Source organism: Gadus macrocephalus, chromosome 18 (genome assembly GCF_031168955.1).
Source record: "Gadus macrocephalus chromosome 18, ASM3116895v1".
NCBI lineage: Eukaryota > Metazoa > Chordata > Actinopteri > Gadiformes > Gadidae > Gadus > Gadus macrocephalus.
In genome coordinates, this window is record NC_082399.1 from 13,864,015 (window position 1) to 13,883,278 (window position 19,264).

Genomic DNA, 19,264 nt, shown 5'->3' on the forward strand with positions numbered 1-19,264 from the left:
TGGCCCTCTGCTCCTCTTGCTCTCTCCCTCTGCCCTCCCTCCACCCCTCTCCTTCCCCGTTGAGCACACTTGTATCAATGGTTGTAGTGGCTCCAGCATCGACTGCACCTCTTGGACTGGCATGTTTCTGTGGAGGACTCAACCAGCATTTTATACACACCACAACACACCACTATCCTGACCCCACATTCAGGGCACACCAGCTTAAAGTTACGGGGAATAGTTTTGGAGAACGTTCCACGTTATTACCAGGACGTGTGTATGTATTTATGATTCATAGATTCAGTTATATAATAATCTTAACAGACAATTGCATTATCTGGCAAACCAATGCAGTGGCCATTTGAAGCGTGCCTGTTCAAGATGGACCGATTGCTTGGGCTCCAGTAACGCTGCTTGCATCTTTCTCGAGCGCTGCTCATTCAAAAAACACTTAACACTGCTCTCACTTTGGCCCTCAGTATCACACCCACCGAGTCTGAAGTGGATCAGAGCAAGGGTTCACTGAATAGCGAACGTGAGATAATCAACCAGTTGCTGTCATTGCTTATCTCTATAGCTATTTGAGACCTGCTTTTAGCTAAGCCAAACCAAGTGGCAAACATACAAGACTAGTCTGCTACAGCCTAACATCTCTGGCCTCTCTTTCTTCGCCTGTTCTTGAATGTACTGCGCTGTAGCGACGGAGGGCAAGCTATACCCGGTGCAGCAGTTAAAGGAGCTCCCGTCTCAATACACTACAGTGTGTTCTCCTAGCGAAAGTAAATCAAAGCCAAGTGGGACGTCGATCGGCTGAGCGGTAGTCGAGAAAATCGAGGAGGGACAAACAGAGACTGCATACGTAAACATGTATATACTGCCCCCATTATCATGTGGACCAATGGATTATGGAAAAATTGCAAATTATTTCCATAACCTTTGGTCACGCATTTAATCCGGTGGCATTTCACCGCAAACCAAACAGGTTGGGAACGTGTGTGTGTGTGACTGTGTGCTCGCGTACACGCATGTATGCGAGTGAGTGAGGGAGAAAAGGTTGGTGTTGTGGTTAATAAATGATGGCTAAGCATTTAGAGCTAGCCAATCAGAGCAATACACTTTGCTGTTGTAATCAATGAAAAGTAATTAACGTGTGTGTGTGTGTGTGTGTGTGTGCGTGTGCGCGTGCCCTCTCCTCCAGCTCCATGTACGTGTTCGGGGGTTTCTCGGGGGTCCTGCTCAACGACCTGCTGGTCTACCGGCCCCCCAGCTGCCAGGCCTTCCAGACCCCGGGCACCTGCCAGGGGGCGGGCCCCGGGCTGCGCTGCGTCTGGGGCCAGGGCCGCTGCGACCCCTGGGAGCCCCGCATGGCCCCTGGGAGCCTCAGCCGAGCGGCCTTCTGCCCTGCTAAAGCTGGTGAGGGGAGGGAGGGGGGCCAGTGTGTCTGTAGATATCTAGCTCAGTGTTCTTGTCTAATTGTTGGGCCCCTAGGCTAATAACCCCCACCAATTTTGGTTAATTACTTATCTAATACAGAGCCTAAGGCCCAATCCCATTTCTACCCCTTACCCCTTCCACTTACCCCTCCCCCTTGTTTTGAAGGGGTAAGGGGTAGAAATGGGATTGGGCCTAAATCTCAAAGGGCACTAGTGTGTTTATTTGGAGCTGCTTATTTTGGTGTGATAAAATGCCCCAATAGGTTCCCCCAATGCGCTCAGTGAAAGGCCTGTTGGATCTGCATTATATCCAGGCTGTGTCCAGTCCATTGGACCCGTATTATCTCGAGTCGCACCCACACTAGAGCTCCATTGACTGTGCAGCAAGTTAACGATGATGGGTGACACCACCAGGCCTGCTCCTCTATCCCAGCGGAAACACTGCATCTATATAGACAGACAGATAGATAGATCTGCTTCTCTGTTATTCTTTATCTCTCTCACCGCAGAGGATGGCAGTGGTGAAAGAGGGTGGTGGGAATAAGGAAGTGTCTCTCTCTCTGTCTGTCTGTGGTTCCTGGTCACCAGGCAACCTTCAAATTACCAGCTGTCTGAAAAGAGCAATCCTTTCTTCCTTTCAGCGAGCCGAAGCAGCAGAATTTTACTGTAATGTTAAATGTCAAATAGGGACCACTTTCGTCTTTGTCTAAGCATACTCTCATGATGTGTGTTTAAGGACATGAATCATTCAGATCAAATTGGAGTCAGTTCGTCTTTTTGTTTGTCTCATTGTCCCGCAAAACTAAGCCTAACCCTTGTTAAAAATGGGAAATTAAAATGGGAACTAAATGTGACATGGTGAAATGCAGCTCTCACAGACAGACAGACTTTCAGTTTACCTTAACACAATCATGTTGATTTCTTAACCCTCCGTCTTGGTCCTCTCCCTCCAGCCTCTGTGGACGAGCGGTGCTACCGTTTCTCGGACTGTGCCAGCTGCTCAGCCAACTCCAACGGCTGCCAGTGGTGCGACGACAAGCGCTGCATCTCCGCCGCCAGCAACTGCACTTCCGTAAGTTGACCAGCAGAGGGCGCTGTCGCACCGCCCAGACATGAGAGAATGGCCACACGGGAGTTTTGTGTTTTCCAGCCATCGATTTATCTTGCCTTCACAATGAGCTGCAATGCAATTCATAGTTCAGATAGATGCACATTATTTACACAAAATACATAAATTATGATGTGGATAATACTGGCTTTAAACTAGGCACTTTAAAACATAAGGAAAACAAATATGCAAACAGAAATAGTTAGAATTCTGGGTGTTTTGACAAGGGCATGTTATTGTGTCCTACTTTACATCCATTTCAGTGGAGGAATGTCATCTCCACTGAACCCTATCGAGTACATTTTAGTATAGCCCTCGATTCCAGTGAACGTCTCAAACGGTTTACAGCCCAACAAAACAGGATCCCTCTAAGCCCCTAAACCCTCCTGTCTAAGGCTCCTTTCACACCTGAGCTGTGTGGTCCGTTTGCTCAAACCCTGGTTTGGTACCCCTGTGTGAGCGCTTTGTTTAGTCATTGTGACCATCATTCATCATCAACTGTGGTGCAGACCAAAAATAACAGACTCTAGTCCACTTTAAAACAGGGGTCTCGTTGTGCTTCAAAGGGAATTCTGGTTCAGTTTGCTATAGATAAATAATTAAAAAATCATAATGTACAGCAATATACATGAACTTTTCCTAAAATAGTTTCGGTCAGATGCGGGGCAATCCGGAGGTGAAAGCTCCCTTCGAAATATGGTCAGACGATATATATAGCAATGTGGCCACTCAAAAACACTGTCGTTTGATACATTTTTCAGGGCCCATTGAAGTGCACCCAGAAAGGCAAAACAAGGGTGCACAATGTCGTTGCTGCTCCATTATTATTATCCGAAACAAGAAGATTGTGAGTTGCTGTCCAATAGACCGCGAGGCAATTGTTTACAAGTCCAGCCTGAACCCTAACCAGACACAAAGAAATTGCTGCAAAGTACCAACCTCACCCCCGAATGGAGCCGAGGCTACCCAACTATAGGTGTGGAAGCACCCTAAATGACAAGGGAGGGCCCTTGGGAGCCAGAGGGAAGAACGCCTTAAGGAGGACCACCGGAGATGGACTCCTCCCCCCAGGGACGCAAGACGTGTAGGCGACCGTAGCTCAGGAGGTAAAGCGGGTTGGCTGGTAACCTGAAGGTTGCTAGTTCGATCCCGGCTCCTCCTAGCTATGTGTCGAACTGTCTCTGAGCGAGACCCCTAACCACGACTGCTGACGAGTTGGCTGTCGCCCTGTGTGGTCGACTTTGGATAAAAACGTCAGCACAATCCCCTAAATGTGAATCCAAAGACTTTCCATTGGGCAGACGAAGAAGGTCGGCATAAAACCAAAACGGAAAAAATCCGAGGCTCCAAGACAGGTGGCCGGTTCCTCTGGTGTGAATTCCTTTGTCTCCCCCCCCCCCCCCCAGGGAGTGCAGAACTTCACCAAGTGCCCGGTGCGGACGGAGCAGGTGTGCAGTAAGCTGGCCAACTGTAAGGGCTGCTCCCTCAACCCCAGCTGCCAGTGGGACCAGAACCAGTCAGAGTGCCACGCCCTGCCTGGTAACAACGCACACTTTATATACACTATACCAACGCACACTGCTATAAACTAACATACACAACAGAACCTGTCCGAGTGCCTGGGACATGTTCTGTCCCAGGCACTGCCTGGTAACAACACACACTTTATATACACTATACTAACACTTGCTTGTATGCACACTGCAGAACCAGTCAGTGCCACGCCCTGCTTGGTAATAACACACACAATGACACACTTTGAATGCACTTCAATACACGTGTCAGTTTTAACACGCTGCCAGGTGATAATACACAGTTAATACACACGTCTAATATGCACTACAGTCATGGTGTCCTCCGATGTCTGCTGCACCCTCTTCGTACGTTTTTACGACACTAAACTCACAGGCGCATGACTTTATCACCATGACAACAAATGGTGTTAAACGGAAGAATGCCTTTCCCGTTCCCCGTGTTACCTTGTTGTGCTAATTAGATTTTGTAATCACGGGGAAGTAATGACTATTGATAATAGAGGGGCACTTCACCTGGCGCACAATGTTCATTAAAAGAGGTTTTATACATCTGTCCTGGCCATCTGAGCCAATGATGTTTGATCTGTGATTCTCACTGCATCATGCACCTGTTCTCTCTCTCTGTGTGTGTGTGTGTGTGTGTGTGTGTGTGTGTGTGTGTGTGTGTGTGTGTGTGTGTGTGTGTGTGTGTGTGTGTGTGTGTGTGTGTGTGTGTGTGTGTGTGTGTGTGTGTGTGTGTGTGTGTGTGTGTGTGCACGTGAGCATATAAACATGCAAACCTGATGCCCAAAATCTCAGCATAGACTCACTCTTGTTCTGGCTCATTCCCACATGCAGTAACCCCTGGCCTGTTGTTTTGGCGGATTAGCTGTTTTCTAGTTGTGTTGCTCTCCTCAAATGCCGGCACTGTTTCTCTACTTCTCTGCTCAAATGTAATCATGTTTATTTTGCCATTTGTTCATTGATCCAGCAATCAATGGAATTACCGGCCACCTTAACTCGAAATACTCGAAACTCGAAAAACACATTTTAAATGTCAGAGGGTTAAATCCGCCCAATATCTTATCAAGACAGACCTTTAGTTTCAAATTTTACGTTTGATTATAATAATAAGAAATGATAACAGCAAATTTTATTTGGGGAATTTCCATTTGCTCAAAGGCATCTTCATAACACAAAGAACAAAAATGATAAAAAAAACATTTTGGGCGATCTTGGTTCCTAAATTCTACGGCCAATAGTCGTTTTGCGCTAGGTGAATGTTGACTTTTGTTGCGCTTGTTTTGTAGCCCAGCAGTGCACAGAGGGTTGGAGCCAGGTGGGCGACACCTGCCTGAGGTTGAACTCCAGCCGTGAGACCTATGACAACGCCCAGCACTATTGCAAGAATCTCCATGGCAACATAGCGTCCCTGACGACGGGGAAGCAGGTGGACTTTGTGCTCCAGGAGCTCCGGACCCTCCAGCTGCAGGATAAGGTGGTGAGACGCATTCAACGCTTTTCAAATGTTATTTCTTAAACATTAATCTACGCGAGTCACCTAGACGCATCATCTACGAGCTAAACTGCATGCACATGAAAGTGGGCGTAACTCTAACGCTGGGCTTAATGCGGATACATGCGTGAAAACTTCCCAGATGATGTTCTCCTCCTCCTCCGCCACCAGCAGCCTCCAGTAACCCCGCTCTCCTCCCCTCTCCTCTCCTCTCCTCTCCTCTCCTCTCCTCCTCTCCTCTCCTCTCCCTTCCCCTCCCCTCCCCTCCTCTCCTCCCCTCTCCTCCCCCTGAACAGAGGCTGTCCCCCTGGGTGGGCCTGAGGAAGATCAACGTGTCGTACTGGGGCTGGGAGGACATGTCTCCCTTCACCAACAGCAGCCTGCGCTGGCTGCCCGGGGAGCCCAACGACTCGGGCTTCTGTGCCTACCTGGAGGAGCCGCTGCTGTGGGGCCTCAGGGCCAACCCCTGCACCGCCAAGACCGAGGGCCTCATCTGCGAGAAGGCCGTCGGTGAGACACGCACCCACGCACGTGCATGCACACGCGCGCACACATCCACAGTTACGCACGCCAATGCGCGCACACATCCACATTTATGCAAGTGCATGCGCACACACGTACGCACGCCCGCATGCACACACGCCCACATTTGCGCACGTGCTTGCACACACACTTCCACATTTACGCACGTGCACACACACACTAGGGCTTTGACTTTTGCCCAAAAATCATATTCGAAGTGCGTTTGTTTAGTAATATTCGAATATATTTGAATATTTATTAATAATATTTTGACCATTAAATGCCTTCAGTAAGACCTGGATTGGGCTTCGCGAGGTTTGTTTACCGGCGTTGCTATGGTTACCGGTCCTGCGTGTTCCAAAGGTTTATTAGTTTCTAATAAATCGCTGTCTAATCAATACTTCATTCACTGCCTCTTCCGTGGTCATTACAATATTATGAATAGACTGCGTGGGGTTCTCTGACGTCCCTCCCTCTTGGCCTGCCCATACCAGGTTCCAATATTAAGGGCTGCCTAATATTCGTTCGAATTTTGATTTATTTATTTATATTCGAATAACAAAGTTCGGAGTCAAAGCCCACACACACACACACACATCCACATGTACAAACGTGCAGCGACACATCCAGATCTGCGCACATGCATCGACACGCATCCACACGTACGCACATGGAGAGATGGGTGGGTGGGTGAATCGATGGATGGGTGGATGAATGCTTTTATAGATCGAGGGTTTGCTAGATGATGCATCCATGGATGGGTGGGTGGCTGCCTGTATGAAGGACGTTAAGCTGCAAGGATGCATCTATGGACCTTTGGGTGGATGGATGACGGATGGTCGAAAAATGTGTCTGTGCACCCTAGCGACTACTCGATCCCGTGGAGGTGGCGGGTGTTTGACTTTAGGTCGCTCTTACTAGGCCCCAATATCTACCTGTAGGCATCCAAGAGGAGGTCACCCTAGCGTCCACCGTGCTCCTTAACGCCATGCATCTCTTCGCCACTGTGAACCGCTAGCGGTGAAAGCTGCTACGAGGCGGCATGGTAAACAGGGGTGGGGAGGGAGAAGCACTGAGCGGGGCCGATGCAGGCTTGGCCACGAGATGCCTCTCGTGTGCTAAAGGACTTTAAAGAGCCAGCGGACCGGCCCTCCAGGGTCTATGATTTGAAGGGGGCTTCTCAGTCACGCTGGATATTAGCAGAGCCGACGGTAGGCGAAGGGGGGGTGGTGAGGGGAGGGCTGAGTATCGACCCTACAGGGTTGGATTTGAGTAAGTGTGTGTGTGTGTGTGTGTGTGTGTGTGTGTGTGTGTGTGTGTGGGGGAGGGGGGTACTTAGAGAAGCGCCTCCGACCGTCTCCAATCAATACTGTACGTCGGCAGTATCTAATGCTATCCCGCTCTGCCTCTCGAACTAAAAAAAGGATCCGTTTGAGAGGAAACGAGGCAGCAAGACTGACGAGACAATTAGGTTGTTGTTTTCTTTACTCATCTTGGGACTACGTTGTGGGAAAAACCACATGTATACTGTATATTAAAGCAATATCACACTAAAGGGAGTGCTGTTATACTGTCATAGGTATGAGGCCGATGGCAAAGATAATACCATACAGAAGAGTTCTAAGTGCCTGTTAGTAGTTAATGGTTAACAGTAATACGGGGCAACAGATTATTTTGTTCAATCAATTATTTGGCGCCACCAAGGCAAATAGTTCCGCAACTGGACCTGGGACTGGACTGTTGCCAAGCAACACAACAATGTTCCTGCACACTAGCTTGCTTCTTGGTATAGGACTAGACCGTAACGCAGACCAGCCACCTTGTAGCATGGGCATTTATTTGTGTTTTCAATTTAATCTGTTGACAGTCGATTTGGAGGCGTGTGTGAGTCTGATGAATGAACAGCTTATTTCGTTCATTTAGTTCACGTTTATTAGAAATGACTGTAAACCGGAGTGATACTTGTATAGTAAAAAGGCCCAGAATTTCTCATGTCCAATCAAATAACCTGGTCAGCAGTATTTTTTATATATATATATGTATTATTATTTTTTACAGTTATAAGCAGAAAGATGATCTTTGTTCAAGGATACACATTCTTCATAACGAATTCTTTGAGCTAAACTCCGCCGTCTCTTAGCTCTGTATTAATAACGATTGGCGGATGCGCTCGCTAACCCCTCGCCTGCCTCCGTCCCCAGGGAACCCCAGCCAGAGCACGCGGCCGCCCTGCAAGAAGCCCTGCGCGCTCCACGCCACCTGCGGCAACTGCACCAGCCATGGCATGGAGTGCATGTGGTGCGGCAGCCGGCAGCGCTGCGTGGACTCCAGCGCCTACGTCATCTCCTTCCCCTATGGACAGTGTCTGGAGTGGCAGACCACCGAGTGCCTGGGTAAGACGCGGGGCTCGCTGGTGGGGGTGGAGGGGAGAGGGAGGTGGTTTGGACGGGGGAGGTCGGAGGTGGTGGAAGGAGCGTGGTGGTGACGAGGGAGGAGGAGCTGGTGGCGGAGAGAGGTGGTGGAGGTGGTGGTAAAGAGGGTGGAGGTGGGGGCGGAGAGAGGTGGTGGAGGTGGTGATAAAGAGGGTGGAGGTGGGGGCGGAGAGAGGTGGTGAAGAGGGAGGAGGAGCTGGTGGCGGAGAGAGGTGGAGGAGGTGGTGGTAAAGAAGGTGAAGGTGGGGGCGGAGAGCGGTGGTGGTAAAGAGGGAGGAGGTGGGGGCGGTGAAGAACAGTTGGTAAATACGGCGTGCTAGTGTAGAGGGCGATGGGGGTGTAGGTAGTGGAGGAGGTTATAGAGGGAGTTTGAGGTGGTTGTGGAGGAGGTGGTGGTGGTGGAGAGGTTAGAGGAGGTGTACAGGGTGGCGGAGTTGGTGTAGGCTGGCTGGGGGTTGGCTGTTTGTTTTGATGGCAGTGACTCTGTGCCCCTCACTCTCATATGTCCCTGTTTCTGACTCTTATCCTTCTGTTTATCAATCGTTTTCTCTCTCTTCTCTCTTCTGTCTCTCTCTTGCTTATTGAAATTCCCCCATTACATGACTTCAATAGCCTAGTATCAGATTTAACATGTATCACCTAGCCTGAGATATGAATTAGAGATGGCTTCGTCAATATCTGTCACCAGACACCCAGAGCCCTCATGGGGAGGGTTAGAGCAATCTACCGTGAGGGGGGGCCAAATATGAGAACACCATTTGATTGTCAGGTTATCTTATTGTGTCTTGGTATAACGCAGTTGACTCTCTTCAGGTCCGGAGCTCTATAACGATGTATATCAATTCAGCTTAGGACACGATCTTAAAGGGATACACCAAGGTATTTTAAAATTGGCGTTTGCCTGCCGTACCCAGATTCACGTTGTTTATTTCCAAATTCCTCATTGTGCTTCCAGCAGGTTTGTTTGCTGTGTTAGCGTTGACTTTCCGTAAGCTGCTTCCATTGACTTACAGCGTTACGATAAGCTAACTCCTCGTGTGTGGGGAGTACACTTTCTGTTGCTACAAGGTTATATCAGAATACGTCTGAACCAGAAGTCGCTTATCATCATCACTAGCAGATGAGCTGATATCACCAAACATATTAAAACAATAATATTCCAGACCTTTGAGGGGTGAATATCTGGTTGAATACTGGGCACTAAAGGACAAGGCCGAGAGCGTTTACATCCCCCACTGAAAACACCCCTGAAACTCCCTAGCAGATGATTCTTTAAACATATGAAAGGGTTGTTCTCATGTTTCTTGACCGGATACACTGCATGCGTGGTGGATTTCTATAACGAAAACGGATGTAGCTAGATTTTGATTCCTAATGACCTAATCTCTTGAGATGTGGACATGGAAGATTGATTTGGGGACTGGTAATAATGCTGGGGAGCACAAACGGATAGAAATAGGATTCACGTCATTTTGTTTTGTTCGAGCCACACGGACGCAATTGTAATCAGCCCTCGGTCTCGATGACAAACAATCGTTGATTTCAGGTTTTTCGGCCTGTAATTTTCAAAACTGTGTTTGAATATGAAAAGCATAACTAAATCCAAGCTTTTTGTTGTGATATCTTCATATGTTGCACCATGTTCACTAACATTTTGACAGCATTTGCAGTAAAAACTGATGGTTACATACATGTGCCACAGGTACATTTGGGAATATAAAAATATCAACAAAGTGAAATCTTTTTAAAAGCGCAAAAATCTTAACACACACTCATAGTCTCTCGCATATCCCATCTTCAGGTAACTTTACACTAAATAAATATAAAGAGTGTTCACTTTAACCTTTTCCCGGCCATTATGTGCACTGAGAATACGCTGACCTTCAGCTGAGGCCAGACTAGAGCCCTTCTACTTCCAGGTGAAGGCAGAAGACGGTGCCTGTTTAAAGCCAACGCCGCTTCCCCTGCCGGGTCCGCCCGCTTTGCAGCCCGGCATCTTAACAACAAACTTAAGTGCCCACAGCCCGCTAATGATTCCCACGGCGTTGTCATGGTTTCGCAACCATTAGCGCAACAGCCTGCCATTTGTTTGACATAAGCGGAGGGGCTGGGTGCACAGAATGTTCGTCTCCTCTAACTATCGCCGGTGCTCGCCTCCCTCTTAAATTGTCTGTCTGGGAGAAGACAACGGTCAACGCTGGAGAAACTTGTCAAGCAATTTAGTGGTCTTGCGTTTTCTGGCAGTTGGCGGTTTGAAGGGAGGGGGAAGGGTTGCCTCGCTAGCCAAACCTGCATTTGAGCCTTTTTTTTGCAAGTTTTGTTAGCGTTGTTTGCTAGCGCTCTTTGTTTGCTGCGTCTTCGGTTTTTGTTTTGTTATTGCTGTCAACTCCTTATTTTTTGTCACTTCTTTCTCTTTATCTGCCCTTTATCATCTTTCTTTTTTGGGCTCCTTGCGAGAAACATACAATGTTATTGTTGCGCTTTGCTGTGTACCTGAGCTTTGCACAAAGAGTTTATAACATCTGTTTGTATTGCTTTTCGTGTAAAACCCATTTTTCGTGCGGCCTTAAATCTCATAGAAAATTCCAAATGTTCTCTAATGCATAACCCGATTTAACCAAAAAAGTACTGCTTTGTCTTCTTGATGAAAATTAAATTAAGAGTTTTTATAAACATTTCCTTCACTAACGGCCCAGAAGAAAATAGTTCTGGTATATATAAGTTCAATTGATTCTATAGCACTTTTCTAGACACAAATCTAAACTAAATGGAAGAGTAATTACAGAACAAATGAAAAGGTCAAACATTAGATCATTCAAAGCAATTTGAAGCCGAGTCAAGTAGCAGGAAGAGTGAAGTAAGTATAGCTGAGGAGGGTGAAAGCGCCTACACACTAGGCCACAAACCTGTGGATGACAATCTGCTGACTCAGAGAAAAGAGGGGGGAGAGGGGTTGATCGGGGCTGAAGTCAGCTCTGATTTTTGTAGTGTTGTAGGCCTCAGCCCACACAAATTTTCCGCCCCATGTAGAGTTGGGAGGGCAAAGATTTTTTTCTTCAAACGGCTTTGATATTATCGAGACACACTCGTGTAGAGTGGGGGAACTGAGGCATCAATCTGCGATTTACGGAGGCAACAGCCATTAGGAGTAAACGTGCCTCTTCCTTGCAACGGATAACTCCGATGTCTGGATTAAAATGTTGAAAATCTGCCTTAAACACTTTTTCTTCCTTGTGATTTTGTATAGCTGAATCTACTGGCCAACCACCATGGCAATCAGTCATTTAGTCCAACGTGCATAAACGCTGCCTTGATACGTTGGATACGGTTTCTTTTCAGTAGGATTGACTTGCCTGTTCCTTTTAGAGAGTTGTGGATAAATCCATCAGCTATTACACAAATCTACCTGGCCAAACTCATTGACCGTTTAAATCAAAGTGGACATTTTCCTGCGGGATCGGGCAAGGTTTCAGAGAAGGCTCGGATATTCGCCCAGTCTTCGTTAGTGTGTCCCTGCATCGTGTTCCCAGTCGACCAACGACCCCACGGCAAGGCAAGACTGTTCCCAAAGACGTGCAGTGTGTTCTGCTATCGTTGGCCCCGACTTCAAAAGTCACCTAGTGGACAGGAGCAATCAAATAAAAGGGCCATTTTGAGTACTGCTATGTAAGGGAGGCAAAAGTTCGCGATCTTTTTTTCTGAATCTTTACCAATCTATTTCCCTTTGGAGGGCTTAGGGTTCGACGGAGTGGCCTCAAATGTGGCCTTTAAAGCCCATTAAGACTGTCGCTGTGAACGGCTATTCAATGGAGTTAACCTAAACACATGTATTAAACGTTGGCTTGTGTTGTCGTCTCCCTCTCCAGCCCAGAACTGCTCGGGCCTGCGGACGTGCGGCCAGTGCCTGGAGCAGCCCGAGTGCGGCTGGTGTGGGGACCCCAGCAGCACCGGGCGGGGCCTCTGCATGGAGGGGTCCTACCGGGGGCCCATGAAGAGACCGGCCAAGCAGGGCCAGCAAGCCCAGAACCAGAACCAGAACCAGGACATGAGCCTGGAGCCGGCGGTGTGCCCCCGAGATAAGGGCTACGAGTGGGCCTTCATCAGCTGCCCCGGTGAGTGGAACACGTCCGGGGACTCTCTCTTTATCCTTCACCAGCTCGTCTCTTAATGGTGGCTCCCACGACTTTCTTAGTTACTTTTAGTAATCTTTGTCACTATTTGATGTTGGTACGTTAGGCCATTGTTGTGCTGCAAAATAAGCTATTCATTCTCCAAAAAGTGAGATGAAGGCAATTTGAACAGCCCCATGAAAAAACCTTTTGTATTACTCCCCCCGCCGCCTGGAGACATCAGTTAACAGTGAACTGATAATTATAATATCGACAACAATTACAGCAGTGAACCAATGCGCTACATGGCTGAAAGTCTCTTAGGCTGTCTGTCCGGGGCCGGACGTACCCAACAGGAAGTGGGACTTTGTATTCCCCATCTGCTGTAACGCTTTATTCTTATTCATGGATAGCCATTACATCGTCCCCATGCAAGGAATCTCTCCCAGTAGACCCAGTGCAGATGTACCAAGAGTCCAGTAGACGCGCTTTAAAGCCACAGCGCGTAAGCCGATCGCCGTGTGTTCAGATGTGTCCCGCTCTCCTGTCAATGGGAACACATGTGATGGGGTTTGTGTTTCAGTATCGGGTGACGCCAGCCAGCACAGCTGGGTTTTGGTTAATTTTCACTATTAGGATTTACATTCATATGATTTGTTTTTATTTGACACCTGAAAAATAGAAAATGATGTTCTGGTCTGGAATGCCCATCATTGCACTGGTTTTCATAGTTACGCAAGCCCTCTTTGTTTGCTTTCTCATTATTCGCTTCACAAGGACTAGAGTGCTCTAGTTAGGACTACCAATGATTGTTATGTTTATGTTTTAATTGGCAATAGTATCTTAGTTACATAATACCGTTGTTTTATACTTGTTTTGAGCGTATGATGAGAACGCTCGCTTCATATTGGGCTCAAGCCTACTCTGAATTAAAAAAGTAATTACTTTCTTTCTTAAGTGTTGTTGTTGTTGTTGTTGTTTCATCGGCAGCGTGCCAGTGCAACGGCCACAGCACGTGCGTCAACGGCAGCGTTTGTGAACAGTGCCGCAACCTGACCACCGGGCCAAACTGCCAGACATGCATGCCTGGTTACCATGGAGACCCCACCAATGGCGGGAAATGTCAAGGTGAGTGAACGGAGGAGAAAAATGCACAGCAAGATTATATAGATACGCTACTGTTCAAAAGTTTGGGGTTGCATCGAAATGTCCTCATTTGAGATTTTTATTTTGTTCAATAAAGAAACATTCAATGAATCAGAAATACAGTCGAGGCTTTGTTAAAGTGGTAAATGACTATTCTAGCTGGAAACGATATTAATGGAATATCTACAGAGGTGTACAGAGGCCATTTCCAGCAACCATTACTCCTGCGTTCTATTGGTACATTGTTTAGCTAATCGTGTTAAAAGGCTAATTGATGATTACAAAACCCTTTTGCAGTTATGATAGCGCAGCTGAAAACTGTTGAATAATAGTGTGAGTTTTTATGGAAAATATGAAATTGTCTGGGTGACCCCAAACGTTTGAACGGTAATGTCTATATTTATGTTTTTATTTCTTTTTGATGACATTTTTCTCAGCCATGAAACCTTATCTTCTGTGTTTGTTTGGGGTCTGTTCTTTTGCGTCGCCATGTTTTATCAATTCTTATAAGTTCTTAAAAATGTAAATGATAACGAATAACTGACGTGGGTGTCCCGCCTGCATCTTAATGTGACTTTAAGAGAAATCAAATACAATTCTGGTGTGTCTTGGCAGACGTTTGAGATGATAACGATGAACATTTAAATAATGGTGATGTCTTTGGTGTCCGTTATAAAACGACACCCGAAGGCGTCTATGGGTTCCTATCTGAGTAGGAGACAGACCCGGTCACCTGGAGGATTCCATCATGTTCCCAAAATGAAAAGAGCGAACCGTCGTCACCGCGCGCCATGCCTGTTGAGATGCTGAGTCATCGGCCAGCGAGGGGACAGTTAGTCAGCCCGTGAGCTCGGCTGTGTGTCGTTATGCTTCCGAGAAATTGGAAGTTTAGTCTGAGGTAATCAGGCTGAAGTTGCTGATGAAATCGGTTTATTATTATTATTCAATTATTGGTTATTTAATAACGCCAAATGAGTCGATTCGTACCCTTGTTTATGGCAAAAAGTATTAAGCCGCAATGAGGTTGTGCTGTACCTGTAGCAAATATTAATCTAACCTAAAGCGTTTAAAAGGCCAACATCTTTATAAATACTGGAAGTCCTCCAACATGCGTGCGTTGATTGTTAATTTTTTTGCGAAGCCTGCTGCTGTGCTAAAAGCCTTATGTCATCACTCGCGCCAACCTCTCTATCGAGTTAAATCATTCCGCCATTACGGCCCCCGCTTTTAAAGCCAAATTGGCCTCAGAACAGCAGGTAGCAGTCACTCAGGTGGAGTCAGGTTCTGGACACACTGGGAGCCACACGCAGATCGTTGACACTGAAATTGTGAGTGAACTAAACCAACTCAGCTAATCTGAAAGAGCTAACCACATTGCCACTGCTAACAAGGAGAAGGTACATTTTTAGCCTTGGCTATCAACATCATTGCTACGGCTAAGTGGTGAACTTCCCCCCCAAAAAAGGATTTAAATTCAGACAGATTAAAACATTGTGGATTTCAGGAATTCATTTAGAAGAAAGAAATGACAAATTATGAACAAGACATTGCTTTGTCTCATAAAATATTAACTTCTTCTGTAGCAACAGCTTACAAAGTTTTAAATAAATTATGAATATAGACCCTCTAATAATGTTTGAATATAAATGATGAAGAGACTACATTTAAATTGATAAATAAACAAACAAAAATGCCTCAAGCATTATTGTAAAATATCTTCTGAAGGAAGATCAGCACCTCTACCTTTTAACCTTTCCGGGCATCGTTCATCCAGAATAATGCATTGTTTCTTTGAGTGTTCTTGAATAGCATTAGCAGACAGAATTCCTCCATACAGCACTTAAGCTTTCTTTAAGCATTATACCAATAAAACATTAGTGTTTTACCCAATTTAACCTTTTCAGAAATGAAATGCGAAATAAGGAAGAAGGAAACTAAAGGACTATGACGCAAAACGTAGCACTATTATGAAAAGTTACATGGTGGTGCTGGAGAGGAGAATGGTGACACAGCACCACTGTTGGCCTACATTGTAATAAATTATATGTATATAAAATCCCTGATGTAAACGTCAGCGTCGCACAGGATCTGAACACACACTGGATCTGAACACACACTGGGTCTGAACACACACTGGGTCTGAACACACACTGGGTCTGAACACACACTGGGTCTGAACACACACTGGGTCTGAACACACACTGGGTCTGAACACACACTGGGTCTGAACACACACTGGGTCTGAACACACACTGGGTCTGAACACACACTGGGTCTGAACACACACTGGGTCTGAACACACACTGGGTCTGAACACACACTGGGTCTGAACACACACTGGGTCTGAACACACACTGGTTCTGAACACACACTGGTTCTGAATTGAGCAATGAAGACTGTAATGTGAACCAAAAGTCTCATAGTCGTCATCATAGTCGCAGCCTGAGTGAATAGAAATTGGATCTCCTTAATTTCTCGATGTGAGGAAAAGCGGAGCCCCCCGACTCATAAGACCGGCTCGGACAGGAAGAGATTCATTTCAGTGACTTGGGAGTAGCGAAAATGTATCTTATTTCAAGTTAAATAACTAGCAACGTTTATCTCTAGCCTAAATCCATAGAAAATATGTTTCCTAAATATCTAGAATACCGATGGCGGCACCGGGTAACTCTGAATACTTCACCCCGGGGCCCGTTCAGAACCAAGTTAGGCTAGCCATTCCTAGTTGCTAACGTGTTCAACTCCCAGCCTAAAGGTTTTGGATTCAATCTCCACAGCCAAACCTGTAGACATCCTTGAGCATTATGCCAAAACCCCTTCCTTCTGCTAATTGTATAGTTAATCTCAATCCCTGAAGGTCCCTTTTAGACCAAGGCTTCTGCTAAACCACTGAATGGTCAACGGTAGTGCGTATAACATCTGGAACCAGGGATTACTGAGATGGGGTTCCCTGTGTTGAAATGACACCCGTTCAGACCCGTCGGCGGTCTGACTGTGGGAGCTGAGCAGGGCTGGTGGTTCTCGGGTCTCTCTCTAGGGGAGTTAATATATTAAATAGACCGACGGAGGAAGTGGAGTTACAGTTCCTCAGTGGAGGGATGGATTAACCCATTCCTTCCCGCTGGGGATTCAGCGCGGAGTCGCATTCCTGATGGATGACATTCACATACGCACTGTTAAGTGGACCCACGTACACACACACACACACACACACAGACCGATGGACACACACACACACACACACACACACACACACACACACACACACACACACACACACACACACACACACACACACACACACACACACACACACACACACACACACACACAGAGGAGTTTCCTGTGGTTGCCTCTATGATATCTTAATGCATACATTAGTCACTGCCTGTAATGGGACCCTATGCAGAGCACAACAAACACACCCACCTGCCATCGGACCCGTCCCGCTGGCCGTCAGACCAGAGGACACTTTAAGTACCAGATGGTACAATTACCTCCACATTTACACTGGGGAGCACAAAGCACATCTATGCTTGGAGAACAAGATACGTTTAGGTTTTGAGAACTAGTCCATTTATATATACACAGGTGGAGAACAAGATATACATCTGTACATTCATACTTTGAGAACAAGATACATATACACTTGGAGAACAATAGATATTTACACTTGGAGAACAAGATATATTTACACTTGGAGAACAAGATATATTGACACTTGGAGAACAATAGATATTTACACTTGGAGAACAATATATATTTACACTTGGAGAACAAGATACATTTGTGTTTGTGGAAGATGATACATTTATACTTGGAGAACAATCTGGTGGTCTTTGAGATTTATGGAAATCTTGTGAATTATGATGCTTTTGAGTGAATGCTTTTGAATAAAATTAAGTTGTGTTTGAGAAAGTGGAGAACAGTCATCTAGCGAACGTGACAAACAACATTTAGCATCGCTGACGTCACAGCAGCACAACGGCGCTTTCATCAACTGTAGCACTTCAGTACGCAAAGAGAACCAAACCAACAGGACAATTCAAAGGGGATCAATTTGCCTAATATATATATATATATATATATATATATATATATATATATTATACAGTTGATATACTGTCATATACAATATATGTCTATGTTATCAATATTGTGATGGGCTAGGTGTATAGAATTTATAATAGAATAGAACATTTATAATTCTGGTCTTAACTTTATTGACAAGCAAAGAAAACACTGCACCTTTTTTTGTTTTGTAGGTATCAAAAGGAAAAATATAAATCCCTGCAAGTACCCCCTGGAACCAACAGAGGGAAATAGAGTGTGTTTAGCAACGGCCTTTCAGGAAATCAAACAACAACTCAATGTGAATCCTCTCATACTATACATTTACCGGGCCCTCAACGCAGCATTAGCCTTTTTACATAGCATTAATCCAGCCCTAATGGCCCCGCTAGCACGCCACCGTACCAGCATGCTAACTGTTGGTCTTGCTTTTAGTGGCAGCTCTCGAGCTAAAGATCAGCTGTCATCAAGCAAGGTGTATGCTAATGGCAGTGTCTATGTTTTTGCTCTGGTTCATATAATGCGTGTGTTACTGCAGTGCTATGCTGTGCAATCGGTGAAATACTAACGAAAAATATTGTACTTTATTTTCTCCTCCTCTTTCTCCTGTCGCTCTATCTTTTACTCCCTCTTATTCTCTTTCTCTCTGTCTTGTCCTATTCCTATTTGCTATTTCTCCGTTCTTCCCTCCTCTCCATCTTTCTTACTTTCGGTGTCTCCCTCCCCTCTATCTTTCTTTCTTTCTTTCTTTCTTTCTTTCTTTCTTTCTTTCTTTCTTTCTTTCTTTCTTTCTTTCTTTCTTTCTTTCTTTCTTTCTGCCTCTTACTGTGTCTCCCTCCCTTCTTTCTTTCTTTCTTTCTGCCTCTGCCTCTTACTGTGTCTCTCCTCCCCTCTCTCTTTCTGTCTTTCTGCCCTTCTGTTTCTCTCGGTGTCTCTCCCCCTGTCTACCCTCCACTAATGTCTCCCCCCTGCTCTTTCCATCTCACTTCTCCCCCCTCCCTCTCTTGTGTCTCTGTCGTCCTCTGTCTCTCTCAACTCTGTGTCTCTCTCACGCTCTGTCTCTGTCTCTCTCCCCCAGCCTGTAAGTGTAATGGCCATGCCAGTGTATGCCAGGTCCTGACTGGGAAGTGTTTCTGCACCACTAAGGGAATCAAAGGAGAGCAATGCCAGCTGTAAGTACGCACGCACGCACGCACGTTCACACACGTACGTACCCGTGCACGCACGCAAGCAAGTACGCACGCACGCACGCACGCAGCCCGGAATGAGCAGTTGGAGTTCCAATTCATCATGATTTTCTAGAATTAACTGCAGCTATATATTTCAAGCATGACTCAGAAATTTGGCGCCAGTGTACGATAGATGATTGGAATTAGTTGAACAGGGTTTTTTGTACTTTCTTCTGAACAATTTAAACAGCACACACCGAAT

General features: G+C 46.1%; 1 protein-coding gene across 5 annotated transcripts in view; it reads left to right on the forward strand.

Annotated features, from left to right (window-relative positions):
* atrnl1b (attractin-like 1b) overlaps window positions 1–19,264 on the forward strand; it is an 84,878-nt gene that overhangs the window by 20,023 nt on the left and 45,591 nt on the right. For 3 of the 5 annotated variants that reach the window (XM_060036975.1, XM_060036978.1, XM_060036977.1), the window contains exons 12-20: window positions 1,181–1,395; window positions 2,369–2,487; window positions 3,930–4,062; window positions 5,348–5,538; window positions 5,850–6,063; window positions 8,277–8,468; window positions 12,374–12,619; window positions 13,607–13,744; window positions 18,912–19,005. In XM_060036975.1, the coding sequence (XP_059892958.1) occupies window positions 1,181–1,395; window positions 2,369–2,487; window positions 3,930–4,062; window positions 5,348–5,538; window positions 5,850–6,063; window positions 8,277–8,468; window positions 12,374–12,619; window positions 13,607–13,744; window positions 18,912–19,005 (1,542 nt within the window). The remainder of the gene's footprint in view (window positions 1–1,180; window positions 1,396–2,368; window positions 2,488–3,929; window positions 4,063–5,347; window positions 5,539–5,849; window positions 6,064–8,276; window positions 8,469–12,373; window positions 12,620–13,606; window positions 13,745–18,911; window positions 19,006–19,264) is intronic. The other 2 variants (XM_060036976.1, XM_060036979.1) reach the window with 1 other exon arrangement.